The sequence below is a fragment of the Symphalangus syndactylus genome, chromosome 19 (genome assembly GCF_028878055.3).
Source record: "Symphalangus syndactylus isolate Jambi chromosome 19, NHGRI_mSymSyn1-v2.1_pri, whole genome shotgun sequence".
In the NCBI taxonomy this organism is placed as follows: Eukaryota; Metazoa; Chordata; class Mammalia; order Primates; family Hylobatidae; genus Symphalangus; species Symphalangus syndactylus.
In genome coordinates, this window is record NC_072434.2 from 42,024,394 (window position 1) to 42,046,445 (window position 22,052).

General features: G+C 38.3%; 1 protein-coding gene across 30 annotated transcripts in view; it reads right to left on the reverse strand.

Annotated features, from left to right (window-relative positions):
• TUT4 (terminal uridylyl transferase 4) overlaps positions 1-22,052 on the reverse strand; it is a 223,386-nt gene that overhangs the window by 88,215 nt on the left and 113,119 nt on the right. For 29 of the 30 annotated variants that reach the window (XM_063613832.1, XM_063613824.1, XM_063613815.1 and 26 more), the window contains 3 exons: positions 17,640-18,449; positions 7,025-7,188; positions 477-593 (listed from right to left, as the gene is read on the reverse strand). In XM_063613832.1, coding sequence (XP_063469902.1) covers positions 477-593; positions 7,025-7,188; positions 17,640-18,357 — 999 coding nt within the window. In that variant the 5' untranslated portion in view covers positions 18,358-18,449. Of the gene's footprint in view, positions 1-476; positions 594-7,024; positions 7,189-17,639; positions 18,450-20,301; positions 20,527-22,052 lie in introns of those variants that run through there. The other variant, XM_063613814.1, reaches the window with a different exon arrangement.

Consider the following 22,052-nt stretch of genomic DNA (forward strand, 5'->3'; position numbering starts at 1 on the left):
TTCATTCAAATGTCACTTTCTCAGAGAAATCTCCCCTGTTCTAGATCAAGTAAAATATCCTCGTACACCTCCTTAGCACAATCTTCCCCCTCTAACAAGACTCACTATATTTAAATCTTTATTCAACGCATGCCCTCATCAATTCTTAGAAAATCTGAGGGCAGGAACCACAACTATCTTACTCACCACTGCCTAGAACTAGCACACAAGAACTCAATAAACATCAGTTGGATGGACTAATTGTACCTAACAGCTCTAAACTTAGGAATCAACATTCTACAGGATGAGCAAACTGGTCTCAACAAGGTTCCTTCCTGATTATCTCGGATAAGGAAGGCAACAATAGCTTCCAAAGCTATCACTTCAGTTACTAATATAATATTGGACAAATATTTCATTTTTAGTTTCACAAATAAAAAATATTCGATATGGTTTTACAACTTGAAAAATAAATAAATTTTTTAAAAAGAACTTACCAAAATATTTTTCTTATGTCGTTTCTCCTTTATATGTTTATGAGCCCCCTGGATATTTTCAATGTGAATTAAGCAAAGTTTGCATAGATACCGACAATTGGTATACTCTGGTGATCGCTGAAGAGACAAATTTAAAAAATGCACTTTATTCAGAAAACAGAGGAGTAAACTATTGACTATATAAGTGAATAATACAATTATGTAAGTAGACAGAAATAAGCACTGAAGGTTTTTTCTTTATCCTTTCCTTCTTCTAAAGTAATAGTTTTTAATAAACTTATATACCAAAGAGATAGTAGTCCTTTTTCAAAATAGTTATCATAGAAGATTACATACTAACTTTAATACAATATCTAACAATATCATGGTAATGCTAAATTATGTTTAATATTCACCTACTATCATCTTTAGAATCCAATGTAAGAAAAGCAGTCGGGCCGAGTGTGGTGGCTATGCCTGTAATCCCAGCACTTTGGGAGGAAGAGGCTGGCAGATCACTTGAGCTCAGGAGTTGAAGACCAGCCTGGACAACATGAAGAAACCCATTCTCTACTAAAAATACAAAATTTAGCCGTGCATGGTGGCGCAGGCTTGTAATCCCAGCTACTCTGGTGGCTGAGGTGGAAGAATTGTCTCAGCCTGGGAGGCAGAGGTTGCAGCAGTGAGCCGAGATCGCATCACTGCACTCAAACCTGGGAAACAGAGCAAGACTTCGTCTTAACAAAAAAAAGTGGTCTTGCTATTTAGTCTTATTCCAATGTTTTCCCCAAAACTGATTTCAAACTTAACTTGCAGCCATTTTGATTACTATAAAAAAATAAAATCTGCCCTCCAATTGGGGATTTCAAAAAAATGGGCCACAAATACGTAAGAAATTTCAAAAGTTGAGTTCAAAAAACACTCCAGTCACAGTATCATGGAGATAAATGAACAACCTCTTGAGGTCACTACTGAAGGGAATAACAATTCTAACACACTAAACTATCAGTCACAGAACGTCACTCACACTTCGTGTATGTATTCTCAAAATACTAATAAAACTTAGTAATTACTGAATACCTGTTATGTGCCAGGCACTATGCTAGGTGTTCGATATACAATTTGTCATTTTAATTCCCCTAATCATCCGATTAAATTGGCATTATTTTCATCTTACAGATGTGAAAACAAAAGCCCATAGAACCTGCACCCTTTACAAGGATACAGCAGTATTAAGTGGAAGACACTGAATTTAAATTCCTGTACACCTGAATCTGAAGTCAACATTCTACGCAGATGACACAATAAAAAATTACAAACACACAATAAATACACGTGGAATTTTAAAAGTTTCTAATGCCTTACACTGAAACTTTAGCAATGCTTAGTTTTTATTTCAGATTGATTTACGATATTCAACAGCCTTCAGCTTCTGACAAAAAGATTCTTTCACCTCAGAAAATTACATAATTTATTTTAAATGAGAAACTTGCTCCAAATTTAGCAACGATCCTGCTACAGACTAAAAATAAATATGGCCATCCCTTATAGAGTATTAACCTTTCAACAACCCTATCAGAACTCCCCATTTTACTGGCAAACTAAATCTCAGGGATTAAATAATTTGCCCAAGGCAACAAGTAAATAAGAAAAGTTGACTCAATCTAGTTATTTCAATTCTCTAGCATAAAAATGCTGTCAAATCAGTTCCTATTGGAGAATGAATTAAGTCCTCAAAGAAAACGCTACTTCTTAGTTTCAAAACAACTACTTCTTTACTCGCCAAATATATTCTGAGCTCATATTACACAGCAAACATTTTTCTAGGAGCTGGGGATAAGAGCAGTAAATAAAATAGAAATCCCTGTCTATATGAATTTACATTACAGTGTAAGGAGACAGGTAATAAACAAATGCACAAATATGCCTGGGGTTGGGGGAGTTACTGTTTTTTAAAAGTAGAGACATCACTTAAGACCTTATTGATAAAGTAACTTTAAGGAAGTGAAGGATTAAGCTGTGTGGATATCTGAAAAGGCACATTTCAAGCAGAGGGAAAAGTGAATGCCAAGGCCCTGAGGCAGGAAGGTACCTAAAATATTTGAGAAACTACAAAAAAGTTGGCACAACTGGAACAGAGAGCTAATAGGGGACAGATCACAAAATCCCTTGTGAAGACTCTGGCTTTTATTCTAAGTATGAGGGAAAGCCATTGAAGGTTTATAAGCAGAGAATTACAAGATCTAATTTATATTTTAAAAGGATCATTTGCTTTCTATATTGAGAATAGAAGCAGGAAAAGGCTATTGCAGTTAACAGCATAATTCAATAATCCAAAAAAGAGATTATGTTGGCTTAGTTCAAGGTGAGAGTGGTGAAGGTGGTAAAAAGGGTTGTTTTCAGGAGTTGAAAGCATATATACAGAATACCTAAAGCCCTGTGTACTGATGAGGTCACCAAGGAAGTCATGAAATCAATCATATAAACTTTTCAATTGTAAAATGTTAGCAGACCAAAGACAAGTCTACCAAGAAAATCTTGGTATTACACTGAATGGGGAGTCAGAAGGCCTTGGAGGACATCTCAACTGACCTTGGATAAAGCTGTATCACTGCAGCCTGATTCTATCTCCTTATTTATAATAGAAAACTGCCTCACCTGGTTAAAATAATTCAGTTCTACAAGTAGCTCATCTTTATTTCTTACTACATACCAGGACTTGTGCTAAAAACTTTACTTGTATTATCTTATTTAATCCTCATAATAGTCCTATGAGCTAGGTGTTATAATTGTTATCAATCCCATTTTACTGATGAGTAAACTGATGTTTAAAGAATTTAAATAATTTATCCAAGGTTATACAACCAATAAGTGGCAGAGCTAGACCCAATGACTCCAAAATCCATGCACTTGACCACTGTGCACAGTCTAATTACCAACCAACCACTTCGTGCAAGGCACGTATTGGGCACAATATCAAATCAGACAAAACTGCTATTATCATAAACTTTCTAGTTTCACAGAAAAAAATACATAAAAAAAGTTAAACACTTTTTATTATATTTTATTTTACTATTAAATAAACCAACTAGTAAATCTTTACCTTTCTGCAAACAAGCTAGAACAAAGATTTCTCGGTATTTCCAACTCAATATTTAACATTCAACCATAGGAAAATTTACCCTTCTGATCTAATGATTTGGATTTATTTCTTCTTTGGTACAGAGCAAAAATCTACAGTCTACATCTTTACTCCTCAATTAGATAATCTACGGAAACACTGAACCAAAGGACATGAAGAAATTAAAAAAAAAAAAAACCTGGGAATATTCTTAATGAGTGTCTAAATTTGGTAAAGAAAAATGTTAAGAGGACAAGCCAGTTGCGGTAGCGCATGCCTGTGGTCCCAGCTACCTGGGAGGCTGAGGCATGATAATCACTTGAACCCGGAAGGCAGAGGTTGCAATGAGCCGAGATCGCGCCACTGCACTCCAGCTTGGGAGATAGAATGAGACCCTGTCTCAAAAAAAAAAAAAAAATGTACAATGAATTTGCCTGAGCACTGTGGCTCACACCTGTAAACTCAGCACGTTGGGAGGCCGAGACCAGTATGGGCAACCTGGCAAAACACCATCTCTAAAAAAATACAAAAAACTAGCAGGCTTGGTGGCACATGCCTGTAGTTCCAAGCTACTCTGGAGGCTGAGGTACCTGAGCCTGGGAGGTCAAGGCTGCAATGAGCCATTATTGAACCACTGCAATTCAGCCTGAGCAACCAGAATGAGACCCTGTCTCAAAAAAAAAAAAGACCCTGTCTCAAAAACAAAACAATAAAAGAGTACAATGAATTGTACCAAGTTCAGGAGGCCATTTAAAAAAAAAAAAAAGAGTACAATGAATTGAAAATAAGTTTGGAGGGCATGAGAAATAAAGAGGTAGAAAGGAAAGGGATTACAAATATCTACGCTGGTACTGGCACAGTAACTTTACGACATTACTGACTATAAATTGAACAATAAATAAAATGTTTTCCAATGCTTCCAAGCTTTACTTTCACCCCAGGCCATTTTTCCTACTACCATCAAATACCTATTCCATCCTAACTTCTTCCTTCTTTCAATAACAACTGACCTTTCCTGCTTCATTCCTATGTAACTTCCCAACCAGTTCTCTGCTTATTTTTGTTGAAAATACATCTTTTCGTATTTCCTTCATACATGCAATTTACCTACACCATCCTTCTCCTACCTACCTGGTCATTTCCTAGCCATTTCTTGAGAGACAGCTCCAATGTCACCTTTTTTAAAGCATTCTCCAAACTGATGCCTCTATACTCATGACTTAAGTTGGTCACTCTTTTGTCTATGATACCATTTTCAAAAAATACTGTTATTATCACTATTATTTGCTTATGTGTCTTTTTCTAGTGAACTCCTAGAAAAGCAATCATGTTTTTTAAAACGTCAGGTACTAGATCATGGAACATAAAAGGCACTCAATATTTATTCTCACAATGGACAAAATTATAACACCTAGCACATAGGGCTGTTATGAGGATTAAATAACACAAGTAAAGTTTTTGGCACAAAATCTGCTATGTATTAAGTACTAAATAAAGATGAACAGAATTGAATTATTTTACCAGGTAGGTCAATCTTTATTATATTATAAATAAGGAGATAGAATCAGTTTCCAGTGACAGAGATTTATCCAAGGTCAGTTGAGATGTCATCCAGAAATTTACTAATTCCAGAGGAAAACTGAAAGAACTAAGTAAAGACAGAACTAAGTAAAAGGCCGGGCACGGTGGCTTCTACCTGTAATCCCAGCACTTTGGGAGGCCAGGGTGGGTGGATCACTTGAGGTCAGGAATTCGAGACCAGACTGGCCAATATAGTGAAACCCCGTCTCTACTAAAAATGCAAGAATTAGCCAGGCATGGTGGCGCACAATTGTAATACCAGCTACTCAAGAGGCTGAGGCAGGAGAATTGCTTGAACCCAGGAGGTGGAGGTTGCAGTAAGCTGAGATCATGCCAATGTACTCCAACCTGGGCGACAGAGCGAGACTCTGTCTCAAAAACAAATAAACAAACAAACAAACAAAGTAAAAGAGCAAATTGCAAAAAAGACTTCCTTTTAACTAGGATCTTGTAATACTAACTATACAACCCAAACTCTCTCTCGTGTATTATGGTCCTCTACTCCTTGATATTCCTTTCTCTTTTCATGTGGCAACTACTCTGCTGTAAGTTCTAATAATAACCCAGGATTGTCTTGTTCAATCTAGGTATAATTTCATTTTTCTAAACTACACAAAATCATATCATTTCTTTCCTTATTTATCAAGAATGATGACCTATTTCCTTGTAAGCACATTTACAAATAATGCAAGTATCTATTTGTTAATAGTTTGATTTGTGATTTTTTTTTTTTTTTTTTTTTTTTGAGACGGAGTCTTGCTCTGTCGCCCAGGCTGGTGTGCAGTGGCACAACTTTGGCTCACTGCAACCTCTGCCTCCTGGGTTCAAGCAATTCTCCTGCCTCAGCCTCCCAAGTAGCTGGGACTACAGGTACCGACTACCACACCTCGCTAATTTTTGTATTTTTAGTAGAGACGGGGTTTCACCATGTTGGTCAGGCTGGTCTCGAATTCCTGACCTCAAGCAATCTGCCTGCCTCGGCTTCCCAAAATGCTGGGATTACAGGCTTGAGCCACTGGGCCTGGCCGTGATTTGTGATTCTTTCCTTCAAAATCTAGCAGTGTTTTTATTGAGGCCAGGAATGTGTATTTCTAGGTTAAGAAATTAATACACAGGAATAAGATACCAATGGCTAGGATAGTTCCTATTACATAGTTAATGTTCAATAAATATAGGAAAAGAGAAAAAGGAAGAAGTATAGTGTGTTGTGTGGTGTTTGCTATTTTATTTCCATCTACCTGAATGGACTTTTAACTTCTAATGGGAAGAAACTGCCATTTTCACCAATACATCCCCAGTGCTTATCATAATACCTGGCACAAAACAAGTGCTCAGTATCTATCTGATGAGTGACTAAATCAGAGGTCAGCAAGCTTCTTCTATAAAGGGGCAAATAAATATTTTGATAGACATTTTATGCTTTGGCAAAGACTAAATATTTTATGCTTTTCAAGCCATATAAGCTCTGTGACAACTACTCAACTCAAATTTCCTATCATAGCATGAAAGTAGCCATAGACAATATGTAAACAAATAGGCATGGCTATATTCCAATAAAATGTTTACCAAAAACGGTGGGGAGACTAGGTGTATTTTAACACATTCAAAAACAAAAACAAGGGGTAGACCATAGTTTGCCAACCCTTGGGATGAATAAAGTCAGACTCACAGATAGTAAGTAACTGCTGAAAAAGAGAGGCAAGGAAGAAAAGAGGGAAAGAAGAAGAAAGGTAGAGAAGAGGGAAGCAAGGAAAGATGAATGCTACCCCTGTCTTATGAATAAAAGAAAAATAAAAAGAGCTGTACTTGGGGAAAACAATTATGAAACACACATTTCCCCCCAAATAACTAAAACAACATAGTATACTTTTTCAAGTCGAAAGATGTGATCTCTTTCTAAGCGTTCTTCTGCTTGTTTCAACCCCAGCCTCTGCTCAGGTGTCAATGTAGATTCATCTATCACAGTGGCATTTTCTAAATAGTCTATCTCTGAAGAATTTTCTTTATTAGATTCATCATTCTTCATTTTACCTAGAAAAGAAAGCAATCACTCAGTTATCATCAGAACTGGTAAATTTTTAAATTTTTTAATGGAAAACAGACATTGAAGTTATACACAGAAAAATATTATTTCCTTATATTTTCCTTAGGAAAGTATACAAGTTGGTATGCATATATAAAATATAGGTAAGAGACATGGTATCAAAAGTCACAAAGAAAAACCTTTATGGGTCAAATGACTAGCTTGTTCTTCCAACCTATCCATCAAGAGATACATAACCGAGACTTACATTACACAAAGCTAACTATACAAAGCTAATATAACATAATCATCTTGTAGAATCTCTGAAGTCAATCTGATAAAAAAACTGTTTGGAGTCCCACTCAAAGAAGATTAGTCACTGAACTAAATTCACTAGCAATTGAAACAACATATGTATACTCCAGACCACAAACCCACACAAGGCTCCTTCTTCTTTCCTTCCACAGAACTCCTGGACATCTCCACTACATCAATGGTTTTCCTTTGCTTCTCTGCCTCCTAACTAGATTGTAATCTCTCTGAGGCATAGACTATGTTTTCACCTTTGCATCTGCAGCATCTAGCAGTATGTATCTAACCTACAGTAGGTTCTCCCACCAGCGCGATTTTTAAAATCTAAACCAAATCACTTTATTCTCTTGCTTAAAACACATAAATGGCTTTTGTAGAGTTCAGAATAAAGTTTTTTTTTTTTTTTTTTTTTTTTTTTTGAGACGGAGTCTCGCTCTGTCGCCTAGGCTGGAGTGCAGTGGCACAATCTCGGCTCACTGCAAGCTCCACCTCCTGGGTTCACGCCATTCTCCGGCCTCAGCCTCTCCGAGTAGCTGGGACTACAGGCGCCCGCCACCACGCCTGGCTAATTTTTTTGTATTTTTAGTAGAGACGGGGTTTCACCGTGGTCTCGATCTCCTGACCTCGTGATCCGCCCGCCTCGGCCTCCCAAAGTGCTGGGATTACAAGCGTGAGCCACCGCGCCCGGCCCAGAATAAAGTTTTAACTCCCTAGCATATTACGCACAGTCCCTTGACCTCATGAAGGCAGTAAACAGAATAATTCCAAGTTGTAATAAACGTTACAAAGGAAAAAAGCAAGGAACTGAGAGGGAGACCAACTCTAGATATGGGAGCCAGAGAAGGCTTCTCTGAGGAGGTATCATTTAAGACAAAACCTAAAGAAAAAAATCTAGCTAACTTACCTGTAACTCTAACCTCAGATCTTGTCACAACACTTTTCGCTTCATATTAAATGTGCTAGAATTAATCACCAAAGCTGCTTCAAGTCTCAATGTCTTTACATATGCTACTCCCTCCTCCACTGATACTCCCCCATTAAATTAATATTTACCTGTCCTTCAAAATTCAGCTTAAGCACCACTTGTTTCCATAAGCCAGTCTGACATTCTCTTGTTCTATTACCCTCTATTATCTCACATTTACCAAGTAATGGAATTTGTATTCATTTATCTGTCTCCTATATTAGATGATGGATTTCTTGATGCTAATGACCGGGGTCTTACTTTTACCTTCAGATTTTAATACAATGCCTAGATCCGAGCTAATGCTCTGTATCATGTTGAATAAATACATGAATCTGGATGTATCTATAAGTATTTTGAAAAAGAAATGCTCATAGATCATCAACAAATCTCTCCATTCTGTCCTCAAAAGCCAATTGCATGGCATCTAGAGGAACCCTGACAGTCAAGCCTACCTTTTGATAGCACTAATTTTCTGAACAAAGAAATGGTATGCCTCTGGAGATGGTGCATTTCCTACCACAAGAGCACAGGAGTTTCTAGACTAGGAAGGCAAACTCAGATAAGGATGTTATAAAAAGGACTCAAACATGAGAAGTATGGCTAGGTTACATAAGTGTTTCTTAAATTACAGTTGGAGGAACATTGATGCACTATAAGCAACTTGCACTTACGTCCTAATATTTGGAAAAATGATTTAGTTTTTTAGTAACCATTTTATTATGGAAATGTAAAAGAAAAGATGAAATCCTAGTATTATTTCTACTTTTCGTGAAAAAGGATAGTAAGAAGACAATATAATAATGTAACCTTCTTCTCTTTTCCATATGTATAACTGGCCTTGTGTGACAAGGTAACCAACATCAGCAAATCTTGTGAAAGTATCGTTTCTGCTAACATAAAGAATTAGAGAAAGCTGCCTTTCTTTAAAAGTCAGAAATATATGAAATTATTTAATTTTCTGGAATCAACATATAAAACAAAATAATATCAGGCAGAACATCCTAAATTGTGTTCCAAAAACAATAGTTCATTACATGTTAATACTCTCACAAAACAAGAATTGAAAACCTGTATCCACACAAAAACTTGTACATGAATGTTCACAGAATATTCACAATAGCCAAAGGTGGAAACAATCCAAAAACCCATTTCTGATGAATGGATAAACAAAATGAGGCATATGTATACAATGGAATATTATTCAGGTGTCATAGTCAGCTCAGGCTGCCACAACAAAATACTACAGACTGGGTGGCTTAAACAACAGAAATTTATTTTCTCACAGTTCTGGAGACTGGAAAGTCAAAGGTCAAGGTGTTGGCAGGGTCACTGTCTGGTGAGGGCTCTCTCCTGGGTTGCAAACAGCCACCTTCTTGCTGTGTGTTCACATGGCCTTTCCTTATAGGAGAGAGGTTTTCTCTTCTCCTTCTTTTTTATAAGGCCAGATTAGGACCTCACCATTATGACCCCATTTAACCTTAATTACCACTTAAGGGACTGTAAACTAGTTCAACCATTGTGGAAGTCAGTGTGGCGATTCCTCAGGGATCTAGAACTAGAAATACCATTTGACCCAGCCATCCCATTACTGGGTATATACCCAAAGGACTATAAATCATGGTGCTATAAAGACACATGCACACGTATGTTTATTGCAGCACTATTCACAACAGCAAAGAGTTGGAACCAACCCAAATGTCCAACAATGATGGACTGGATTAAGAAAATGTGGCACTATACACCATGGAATACTATGCAGCCATAAAAAATGATGAGTTCATGTCCTTTGTAGGGACATGGATGAAACTGGAAAACATCATTCTCAGTAAACTATCACTAGGACAAAAAATCAAACACTGTATGTTCTCACTCACAGGTGGGAATTGAACAATGAGAACTCATGGACACAGGAAGGGGAACATCACACTCTGGGGACTGTTGTGGGGTTGGGGGAGGGGGGAGGGACAGCATTAGGAGATATAACTAATGCTAAATGACGAGTTAATGGGTGCAGGAAATCAACATGGCACATGGATACATATGTAACAAACCTGCACATTGTGCACACGTACCCTAAAACCTAAAGTATAATTTAAAAAAAAAAAAAAAGAGAAAGAGAAAGAAAATATAAAGTTTTTTTTCTAAGTTGTAAAAAAAAAAAAAAAAAAATTACCACCTAAAAGCCCTGTATCCAAATACAATTACGTTGGAGGTTAGGGCCTCAAAATATGAATTTGGGAGGGGACATAATCTAGTCCATAACAACAGCCATAAAAAGGAATGAGGTACTGATACACGTTACAACATGGATAAACCTTAAAAACATGACATTAAATGAAAGCCAGACACAGAAGACCACATATTGTATGATTTCATTTCTATGAAATATTTAGAATAGGCAAATACATAGAAATAGAAAGTGTATTAGTAGTTGCCAGAGGCTGGGGAAAGTGGGGAATGGGGAGTAACTCTTAATGGGCATGAGGTTTCCTTCTGGGATGATGAAATTAGACAGTAGTTATGACTGTGCAACACTGTGAATGTACTTAGTGCCACTGAATTGTATACTTTAAAATGGTTAAGATGGTAAATCTTATATATATTTATCACCAAAAAATTTAAATATAGAGTTAGCATACAACTAGCAATTCCTTTTCTAAATATATATACAGAAAAAATGAAAACATACATCCACACAAAAACTTTTACACAAATGTTCAGAACAGCATTATTCGGAATAATCAAAAGATAGAAACAATCCAAATATCCATCAACTGATGAATGGACAAACAAAATGTAATATAACCATATAATGGAACACTATTCGGCAATAAAAGGGAATGACATACTAATACATGCCATAACATGAATTAACTTTGAAAAAAATATGCTAAGCCAAATAAGGCAGGCACAACAGGCCACATATTGTATTATTTCATTTATATAAAATAGGCACATCTAAAGAGAAAGAAAGTAGATTCAAGGGGAGGAGGAGGGGGTAATGAATAGTGACTGCTAATGGGTATGGAGTTTCTTTGTGGAGTGATGAAAATGTTCAGAATTAGATAGTGACGGCAGCACAACTTTGTGAATATAATAAAAACTACTGAATAATTAATACTTAGATTTTTAGTAAAATATTCCTTTTTTTTTTTGAGACGGAGTTTCGCTCTTGTTGTCCAGACTGGAGTGCAGTGGCGCAATCTCGGCTCACTGCAACCTCTGCCTCCCAGGTTCAAGCGATTCTCCTGCCTCAGCCTCCCAAGAAGCTGGGATTACAGCCAGGCGCCACCTATGCCCAGCTAATTTTGTAGTTTTAGTAGAGACGGGGTTTCGCCGTGTTGGCCAAGCTAGTTTCGAACCCCTGACCACAGGTGATCTGCTCGCCTTGGCCTCCCAAAGTGCTGGGATTACAGGCGCAAGCCACTGCACCCAGCCTTGAATACTTAGATTTTTTAAATAGAAAAACTGACCCAACAGCAAGACAGAAGTATATACTTTAAAAGGATGAATTTTATGACATATAAATCCCAGCTACCTGGGAGGCTGAGGCAGGAGAATTGCTTGAACCCGGGAGGCGGAGGTTGAAGTGAGCTGAGATCACGCCACTGCACTCCAGCCTGGGCATCAGAGTGAGACCCTATCTCAAAAAAAAAGTTTAAGAGAGCTAGCTATATGGACATTTGGGGAATGAGTGTTTGACGCAGAGGAAAAAGCAAATGCAAAGTTCCTCATATGGATATCTATCTTCTCAGTTGAGGAAATTCAAGAAAACCATGCGGATGGAGCAGAAAGGGTGAGAAGTAAACAAATGAGGGCAAGGCAGAGAAATAGGGGAGTGTCACAGATCGTGTAAGGCTCTACAGCCACTGTAAGAACACTAGCTTTTACTCTGATGGATGGGAAGCCACTGAAACGCTGTAAATACTAGTAATGTGATCTGACTCATTTTAACAGGATCATTCTGCTTACTATACTGAAAACACAATGAAGGGTGATGTAAGTGAAAGTAAGATGAGTTGGTGCATGCTGCTTGAAAGCATTATCTTGACCAGCAGCATCAGCATCACTTGGGAGCTTATTAGAAATCCAATTTATCAGGCCTTATCCTAGGCTTTCTGAATCAAAACACTCTGGAAATGAGGCCCAAGACTCTGCATTTTAATATGAATCCCAAACAATTCATATACATATTAAAGTTTGAGAAACCCAGATCAAGAATACTTTCTCCTCAAATATTCACTTGGCTCATTCACCTCTTTCCTTCAAGTATTTGCTCTACTGTCACTTTCTCATTGACACTTTAACTCCACCAATAGCAATAGTAGCATCATTCCCTATATCGTTCCTATTTCATTTTTCTCAAAGGATTTAAAACCATCTTACTTAACTTACTCTATATATATACTTTTTTCTTTTTTTTTTGAGATGGAGTTTCGCTCTTGTTGCCCAAGCTGGGGTGCAATGGCGCAATCTCAGCTCACTGCAACCTCCGCCTCCCAGGTTCAGGCAATTCTTCTGCCTCAGCCTCCTGAGTAGCTGGTGTTACAGGCACACGCCACCATGCCTGGCTAATTTTTTGTATTTTTAGTAGAAACGGGGTTTCACCACGTTAGCCAGGCTGGTCTTGAACTCCTGACCTCAGGTGATCCGCCTGCCTCGGCCTCCCAAAGTGCTGGGATTATAGGTGTGAGCCACTGTGCCCGGCCAACTTACTACATATTTTTCTTATTTATTGTGTGTTATCTGTTTCATCCCACTAGAATATTAACTCCGTAAGGGTGGAATTATCGGTTCCATCACTTCTATATTCCTAATGACTAGTTCACTGCCTGGCATGTAGTGGACACCAAAAGACGAAATTTTATTGAATGAATGAATAAATGACAAAAAGAAAAATGATGTGCCAGGTGGGAGCTAAAGTTAGGCCTAATGGAGAAGACTGAGATCAATCAAATTTCTATATAACCTATCAAGTCCAAATAGATAATGATCTAGCCATGTATGGTAGCTCATGCCTATAATCCCAGCACTTTGGGAGGCCGAGGAAGGCGGATGGCTTGAGGTCAGGAGTTCGAGACCAGCCTGGCTAACATGGTGAAACCCCGTCTTTACTAAAAATACAAAAATTAGCCCAGTGTGGTGGTACATGCCTGTAGTCCCAGCTACTCGGGAGGCTGAAGGACAAGAATCACTTAAGCCCGGAGGTGGAAGTTACAGTGAGCTGTGATCGTGCCACTGCACTCCAGCCTGGGCGACAGAGCGACTCTGTTTCAAAAAAAAAAAAAGACGGCTGGGCGCAGTAGCTCACACCTGTAATCCCAGCACTTTGGGAGGCCAAGGCGGGTGGATCACAAGGTCAGGAGTTCGAGACCAGCCTGATCAACATGGTGTAACCCCATTTCTACTAAAAATACAAAAATTAGCCAGGTGTGGTGGCATGTGCCTGTAATCCCAGCTACTCAGGAGGCCGAGGCAGGAGAATCACTTGAACCCAGGAGATGGAGGTTGCAGTGAGCCAAGATCATACCACTGCACTCCAGTCAGGGCAAAAGAGCAAGACTCTGTCTCCAAAAAAAAAGATAATGATCTAGATGTAAGGGTTTTACTGTATTTATTTCACCGAGAATCAATCTAATAAGAAATCATTAATTCAAATATTATTAATTTGGATGTTTTCATATGGGGAAAAAAAGAAGTGCTAAACAATTACATATAAACATGACTTCAAGGCAAATATTATACATATCATATTATACATGAATTTAAAGAGAATTCTTTAAAACATGAGAAGCACTTACTTACGAAAAATGACTGTATACTACAAATCATTTTTATTACTTTGTTAAACCAAGTTTCCCAAAAGAACCTCTACTTGGTCCACTAGCTTCCTTAAGCTAGCTTCCTGAAACTAGTTCAACTCATTCTCCATGTTAACAAGTAAAAACTGCATTTAATTGGAGTAATATAATAAGTGATAATCATTGCCATTGCATGCCCACTGTGTCTGGTACTACATGAAACCCTCTACTGGATTATTTCACTTAATCTTTATAACATAGGCAGCAGCATCTCCACTTTTTTAAAAATGAGAAAACATATTTTTCAGCGATAAGCAGTTTATTGAAGGTTACAAAGTTACTAAGAAGCTGGAATTCAAAACCCATGCAATTTCACTCCAGAGCCCATATTCTTAACTATCTCTCTATGTCATCTCAATTATTTTGTTGGCTTTAAAAGAAAATAATCTTTGGCCAGGGCAGTGGCTCATGCCTGTAATCCCAGCACTTTGGGAGGCTGAGGCAGGCGGATCACCTGAGGTCAGCAGTCTGAGATCAGCCTGGCCAACATGGCGAAACCCCATCTCCACTAAAAACACAAAAATTAGCTGGGTGTGGTGGCAGGCACCTGTAGTCCCAGCTACTTGGAAGGCTGAGGTAGGAGAATCGCTTGAACTCAGAGGCAGAGGTTGCAGTGAGCCGAGATCACACCACTGCACTCCACCCTGGACGACAGAGTGAAACTGTCTCAAAAAATAAATAATCTTTAAATCAAGTTTTTCACCAATTCAAATAACAAGACCCTTAACTAAGTGATCTTTTTTTTTTTTTTTTGAGACAGAGTCTCACTCTGTCATCCAGGCTGGAGTGCAGTGGCGCGATCCTTGCTCACTGCAACCTCCATCTCCTTGGTTCAAGCAATTCTCCTGCCTCAGCCTCCCAAGTAGCTGAGATTACAGGCATGTGCCACCACACCTGGCTGATTTTTGTATTTTTAGTAGAGATGGGATTTCACCATGTTGGCAAGGCTGGTCTTGACCTCCTGACCTCAGGTGATCCATGCACCTCGGCGTCCCAAAGTGCTGGGATTACAGGCATGAGCCGCTGCGCCTGGCCAACTAAGTGACCTTAAACACCACTATTTCCTGGCTGGGTGTAGTGGCTCATGCCTGTAATCCCGGCACTTTGGGAGGTCAAGGTGGGGGTTATCACTTGAGGCCAAGAGTTCAAGACCAGCTTAGCCAACATAGTGAAACCCAGTCTCTACTAAAAATACAGAATTAGCCATGCATGGTGGTGCACACCTGTAGTCCCAGCTGATGCAGGAGAATTGCTTGAACACGGGAGGCAGAAGTTGCAGTGGAGCCAAGATCACACCACTGCACTCCAGCCAGGGTGACAGAGCAAAACCCCATCTCAAAAACAAAACAAAACCAAAACAAAAAACAACCACCACTATTTCCTGAATCATTCAAGTACCATGATGTTTACATTTTTCCCATATCTAAACATTACTAGTATTATCACTTACTTGATTCTGTCTCTAAACTGACTTAGTTTTTAAATTTGGCCTTGTCCTCAGCCTTAATATACAATTATGAGACTGAGACACATAAAGTCAACTCTATTAAAATTCTTTTAAGTCTGTCAATATACCATCATCTGTGTACCACAAGAAATAAAAACAAGCTATTTCTGAATTCTTTACCAGTGTTTCTCAAAGTGTGGCAAATAATGATTCAGAAATAGGTTCTTTTTATTTCTACATCAAGATAACGCTGTATTCTTCCAGCCATGAAAACACTAGGAAAAAAAGATTATAAAAGAAATCATTTAATTTAAACAAAATCAGGATTAAAGTTACTCAAAAGACACAGACAATATTTCTAAACAATTAAAACTAAAATCAGGATCCCACAACAAAATGAATTTTACAACAGTTCTCAAGCAAACTCTAAGTGTCCTAACCAATCTCTGCTTCCAGTCCTGTTCTTATCAAAGAATTTCCTGCATTATACTCAGAGATTTTTTTTAAAAATCTGATCACAGCATTACTTTACTTAAAACTCTTCCAAAGGCCGCGGGCGGTGGCTCACGCTTGTAATCCCAGCACTTTGGGAGGCCGAGGCAGGCGGATCACGAGGTCAGGAGATCGAGACCACGGTGAAACCCTGTCTCTACTAAAAATACAAAAAATTAGCCGGGCGTGGTGGTGGGCGCCTGTAGTCCCAGCTACTTGGAGAGGCAGAGGCAGGAGAATGGCATGAACCCGGGGGGCAGAGCTTGCAGTGAGCCGAGATCGCGCCACTGCACTCCAGCCTGGGCGACAGAGCGAGACTCCGTCTCAAAAAAATAAAAAAATAAAAAAATAAACTCTTCCATGCCTGTAATCCCAGCATTTTGGGAGGCCGAGGCAGGCGGATCAAAAGGTCAGGAGTTCGAGAACAGCCTGGCCAATATGGTGAAATCCCATCTCTACTAAAAATAAAAAAGTTAGCCAGGCATGGTGGCAGGTGCCTATAGTCCCAGCTACTCAGGAGGCTGAGACAGAATTGCTTGAACCCAGGAGGCGGAGGTTGCAGTGAGCCGAGATCACACCACTGCACTCCAGCCTGGGCAACAGAGCAAGACACTGTCTCAGAAAAAAATAAAATAAAATAAAAATAAAAACTCTTCAATGGCTTCTCAAAATACTCAGGATAAAGTCCAAACTTTCTGGCATGGCTTAGAAGGCCCTGATATTCCTGTGTTCCCTTTCAGCTGCATCTTTTGCCGTTCTCAACCTCAACTTTCTGCTCCAGCCATATTAAGTCTCAGTAATACTCAATCTCACAATTTATATCACCTATTTTGTCTGCCCAAAGTCTAAATCTCACTATTTCATCATGTGTTCTCTCAACTTCAATTACGTTTTTGGTGCTGAAAATCATTGTTTATCTGTATCCCCCTCCTATCAGACTGGAAGCTTCCTTGAAGTTTAGGGCTATGGTTTTTTTTTTTTTTTTTGGTTTTCCATTGTAAACAAATGCTTGATATATATATAAGAAGAACTCAATACATACATATTTGGTGAATGAATGAGCAATACAATATCAAGACCATTTAAACAGAGTGTGTATGTGTACAAGCACGTGTGTACCAACTAAAGAAGACACTGAATTTTTATTTGCACAGTCTTTGTACCTACCATAATAAATGAAAACGCTTTTTTTTTTAGCTTCACCAAGGATCAATCTAGTAAGAAACCATTAATTCAAGTATTATTAATATAGATGTTTTCATACGAGAACAAAAGTGCTAAACAATTATGTATAAACATGACTTTTTGTATTAAAATGGTTAAACTAGGGATAATCTAAAGAACATTAATAAACAAAAATCCCTCCAAAAAATGACTTACTTAAATCGTCCGATACGTCTTCAATTCCTGAAGCACTATCATCAGAATCACCAGTATTATCTGTACATGTTTGTTGCTTCTGAGATCGTGGTGAGTTTTGCAGAGCATATTTTTCTCCCTCTACAGCTTCAATATTCACTTTGTCCACAGAAGTAAAGGAGCTTGGAATTTTTTTTCCAATCTGTTGTAATTCTGTCTTCTGTCTCATGTCTTTCAACAGTAAACTGGGTCCCTTTTCTGCTTCTGCTGGTGAACTCGGTACCTTTTCTGACTTCATCTGATAACTGGATGCTTTTTCTGCTTTCACTGAATTAGGTGACTTTGGTGATTTTTCTGCTTTTGCCTGTAAACTGGTTGCCTTTTCTAATTTTGCCTGTGAAATGGCTGCCTTTTCAGCTTTCACCGGTGAATTAGGAAATTTTTTTGCTTTGCAATGACTTTGATCTCGAAGGACTAACCCCAAATCTTTAGGACCTGGAAAGTTGGCAGCATTTACTTTACATGATTTAACTTCTGTTTTTTCTATACAAATATCATTTTGCTTATTTTTTTTACTACTATTCCTATTTGGAGAGCTGTTCCCAATTTCTTTTATGGATTTATCATTTCTAGTTTTCAATGTTTGATTACTTATAACTTGAACTGCTTTGCTTTCTTCACAAATAACATTCTTCTTTGGTTCATGATTTTCACTTTTTAAGGTTTTAGACTCTTCCATTATTTGAAAATCTGTTTCTTTCCAATTGTGATATTATAAAATGGCAGATCTCCAGTAGTTTAAATTGCTTCAAATCCAGTTAGGCAAGCAAACTATTGGGTTAAAAAAAAGAGAAAAATCTGTTATTTAAAATGCAAAAACAATTTTTTAATGGTTAGATATTAAAAAACAATTTTTTAAACTTGTTCTAAAAACTGAAGAAATCGTTAAAAAAAAAGACAAAACTCAGGATACTATATGAGAAGGAGTTACAGCGCACTAGGTAAATAGCCAAATGCTCATCAAGGGAATTCTCATGTAATTGTAGTAAAACAGCACCAAAATAAATAATTTTAGAAGTAAAGGTTGTTTCATATTTCTTTAAGATTTTCAATAGAAAACTAAAACTTGCAATTGAATATATCACAATTAACATGAAAGGAAACAGAATAAAGAAAACACAAGAATTCCAATCTTGGCTAGGTGTGGTGCCTCATGCCTGTAATCCCAGCACTTTGGGAGGTCAAGGTGGGTGGATCACCTGAGGTCAGGAGTTCAAGACCAGCCTGACCAATATGATAAAACCCCGTCTCTACTAAAAATACAAAAATTAGCCGGGCATGGTGGCATGCGCCTGTAATCCCAGTTACTCAGGGGCTGAGACAGGAGAATCACGTGAACCCGGGAGGCAGAGGTTGCAGTGAGCCGAGATCGCGCCATTGTACTCCAGCCTAGGCAACAAGAAGGAACGAAACTCCATCTCAAAGATGGAGAATCTCAATCTTTATGTGCTATAAATGAATCAGTTTATGGAATCCTAAATGGTAAAATCTTGCCCACAAGACTTTACCACCAACTAGCATCTATTTGTACCTCTAGCCTACCTCGAACTTACCTCAAACTTGACTCTCTAAATATGGGAAAACAATAGACATTCTCCACCTTGAAGTAAAAGCGGGTTCAAATGAATTCGCCGAAGTATACTCTAAAAACCAACAGGGGCCGGGTGCAGTGGCTCATGCCTGTAATCCCAACACTTTGGGAGGCCAAGGCAGGTGGATCACGAGGTCAGGAGTTCAAGACCAGCCTGACCAACATGGTAAAACCCTGCCTCTACTAAAAACACAAAAATTAGCTGGGCATGGTGGCGCGTGCCTGTAATCCCAGCTACTCGGGAGGCTGAGGCGGGAGAATTGCTTGAACCAGGACCCAGAATGCGGAGGTTGCAGTGAGCCAAGATTGCACCACTGCACTCCAGCCTGGGCCACAGAGTAAGACACTGTCTCAAAAACAACAACAACAAAAAGGAACTTAAGATTTAAAAAAAAAAAAAAAGTAATAGTAATAATCTCTATGACACTATAATAGTGAATATCTGTCATTATACATTTGTATAATGATACAAAATGCACATTACCAAGAATGAACCCTAAAGTAAACTATGGACACTGGATGATCAGGTATCAATGCAGGCCAATGTAGGTTCATCCACTGTAATAAACATGCTACTCTGGTGCCAGATGTTGAAAGTGGCGGAGGCTATGCATGTGTGGATGCAGGGTATACATGGCAACTTTGTACTTTCTGCTCAATTTTGCTGTGAACCTAAAAGTGTTCTAAAAAATAATGTCAGCCAGGCATGGTGGCTCACGTCTGTAATCCCAGCACTTTGGGAGGCCGAGGTGGACAGATCGCAAGGTCAGGAGTTCGAGACCAGCCTGGCCAACATGGTGAAACCTCGTCTCTATTAAAAATACAAAAATTAGCTGGGTACGGTGGCGGGCGCCTGTAAAATCCTACCTACTTAAGAGACTGAGGCAGGAGAATTGCTTGAACCCGGGAAGCGGAAGTTGCAGTGAGCTGAGATCATGCCACAGCACTCCAGCCTGGGTGACAGAGCGACTCCATCTCGAAAAAAAATAATAATAATAATAATAATGTCAAGGCCGGGCACATGGCTCATACCTGTAATCCCAGCATTTTGGGAGCCCGAGGTTGGCTGATTGTTTGAGTCCAGGAGTTCAAGACCAGCCTGGACAACATGGTGAAACCCCATCTTTACAAAGAAAACAAAAATTAGCCGGCCACTGTGGCATGCGCCTGTAGTCCCAGCTACTTAGGAGGCTGAGGCGGGAGGATCGCTTGAGACCAGGAGGCAGAGGTTGCAGTGAGCCAAGATTGCATCCCTGCATTCCAATCTGGGCAACAGAGTGAGACCCTGTCTCAAAAAAAAAAAAAAAAAAACAGTGATTTTATTAAAAAATCAGGATGTTTTTTACTATTCACTTTGCCCTATACACCTTAAATTCAGATCCGTTTCTAAACAAAGATTAATAATATGAATAAAAATCAGAGTCCTTCTGCCTGCATAAGCAAACTGCATAGAATTAAAATGTACCATCTTTGATTTTACTTGGTTGATTTGCTAAATTACAAATTTAGGTAAACATCTCTATCATATAACTTTACATCACATAAACAAAAAAATCTTACCTAAAATAAAGAGTTCACTCTTTAATAATCGTTCACTGCAGCCTGGAACTCCTGGGCTCAAATGATCCTCCTGCCTCAGCCTCCCAAGCAGCTAAGAACATAGGCACACACCACCATACCTGGCTAACTTTTTTTTGTTGTAGAGACAAAGTCTCACTATGTTGCCCAGGCTTGTCTCAAACTCACAGCCTCAAGTGACCCTCCCACCTCAGTCTCCCAAAACACTGGGATTACAGGAATGAGCCACCACACTTGGCCAATAATTCTTCTTTATAGTGCAGTCCTCTACATTCTCTGCCTTGCTTTTCCAGAGTAATATTGTCTTTCTAAAGGTTCTTCTTTCTAAATTATTATAATGAAAATTAAAGTCAAAACCATACTAGATACGGTGTCAGTTGGGGTCTAGCAAAGTATTTTAAAAAATTTTTTAATTAAAAAAAATTTTAAACTACACTACATTTTCACCATTAATATTTTGACTAACATTTTCCAGTAAAAGCTATAGAAACTTACAACTGCAAAAGAATGCTTTTGCTCCTAATTTTTATACATATGAATTTGTTTAATACATTTTGCTTTTATTATTCTTGATAAGGTGTTTTACATAACTGTCAGAAAAGTTGTCAAAACATATGACTATTTCTAAATTCTTGTGAGAACTGCTGCAGGTTCCTCATTTTAAAAACTAAAATGAGCTCTATTTCAAAAATTAAAATGAGTTATATTTCTAAAAGATTAGTTTTACCTTGTCTAGTAGCCAAAATATCTTTAAATTTTTAATGCTAGTCTGCTATAACGATTCTTTAATAATTTTGTAGATGTCATCTGACAAAAGCCATAAACAATAAAGATTTGAAATAACAATGCTGAGCCACAATTTTGCTTGTAAAACATTTTAGACAATTTATTCATCCACTCAAAAAATACTCCATACATCAAGTTTGTATACATAAACAAACGCTACAAAGATTAAAAAAAGAAAAAAAATCAAAGTACCTAATATAGATCAATGTACCTGGAGAGTCCCAGGCTCAGAAAATTGACAGGTTTTCAATTTGAGTAATCTTTTTTTTTTTTTTCTTCTTTCTTGAGACATGGTCTTGCTCTGTCGTTCAGGTTGGGCGGTAAAGTGGCACAATTACGGTTCACTGCAGCCTTGACCTCCCCAGGCTCAAGCAATCCTCCCATCTCAGCTACCCAACTAGCTGGGACTACAGGTGTGT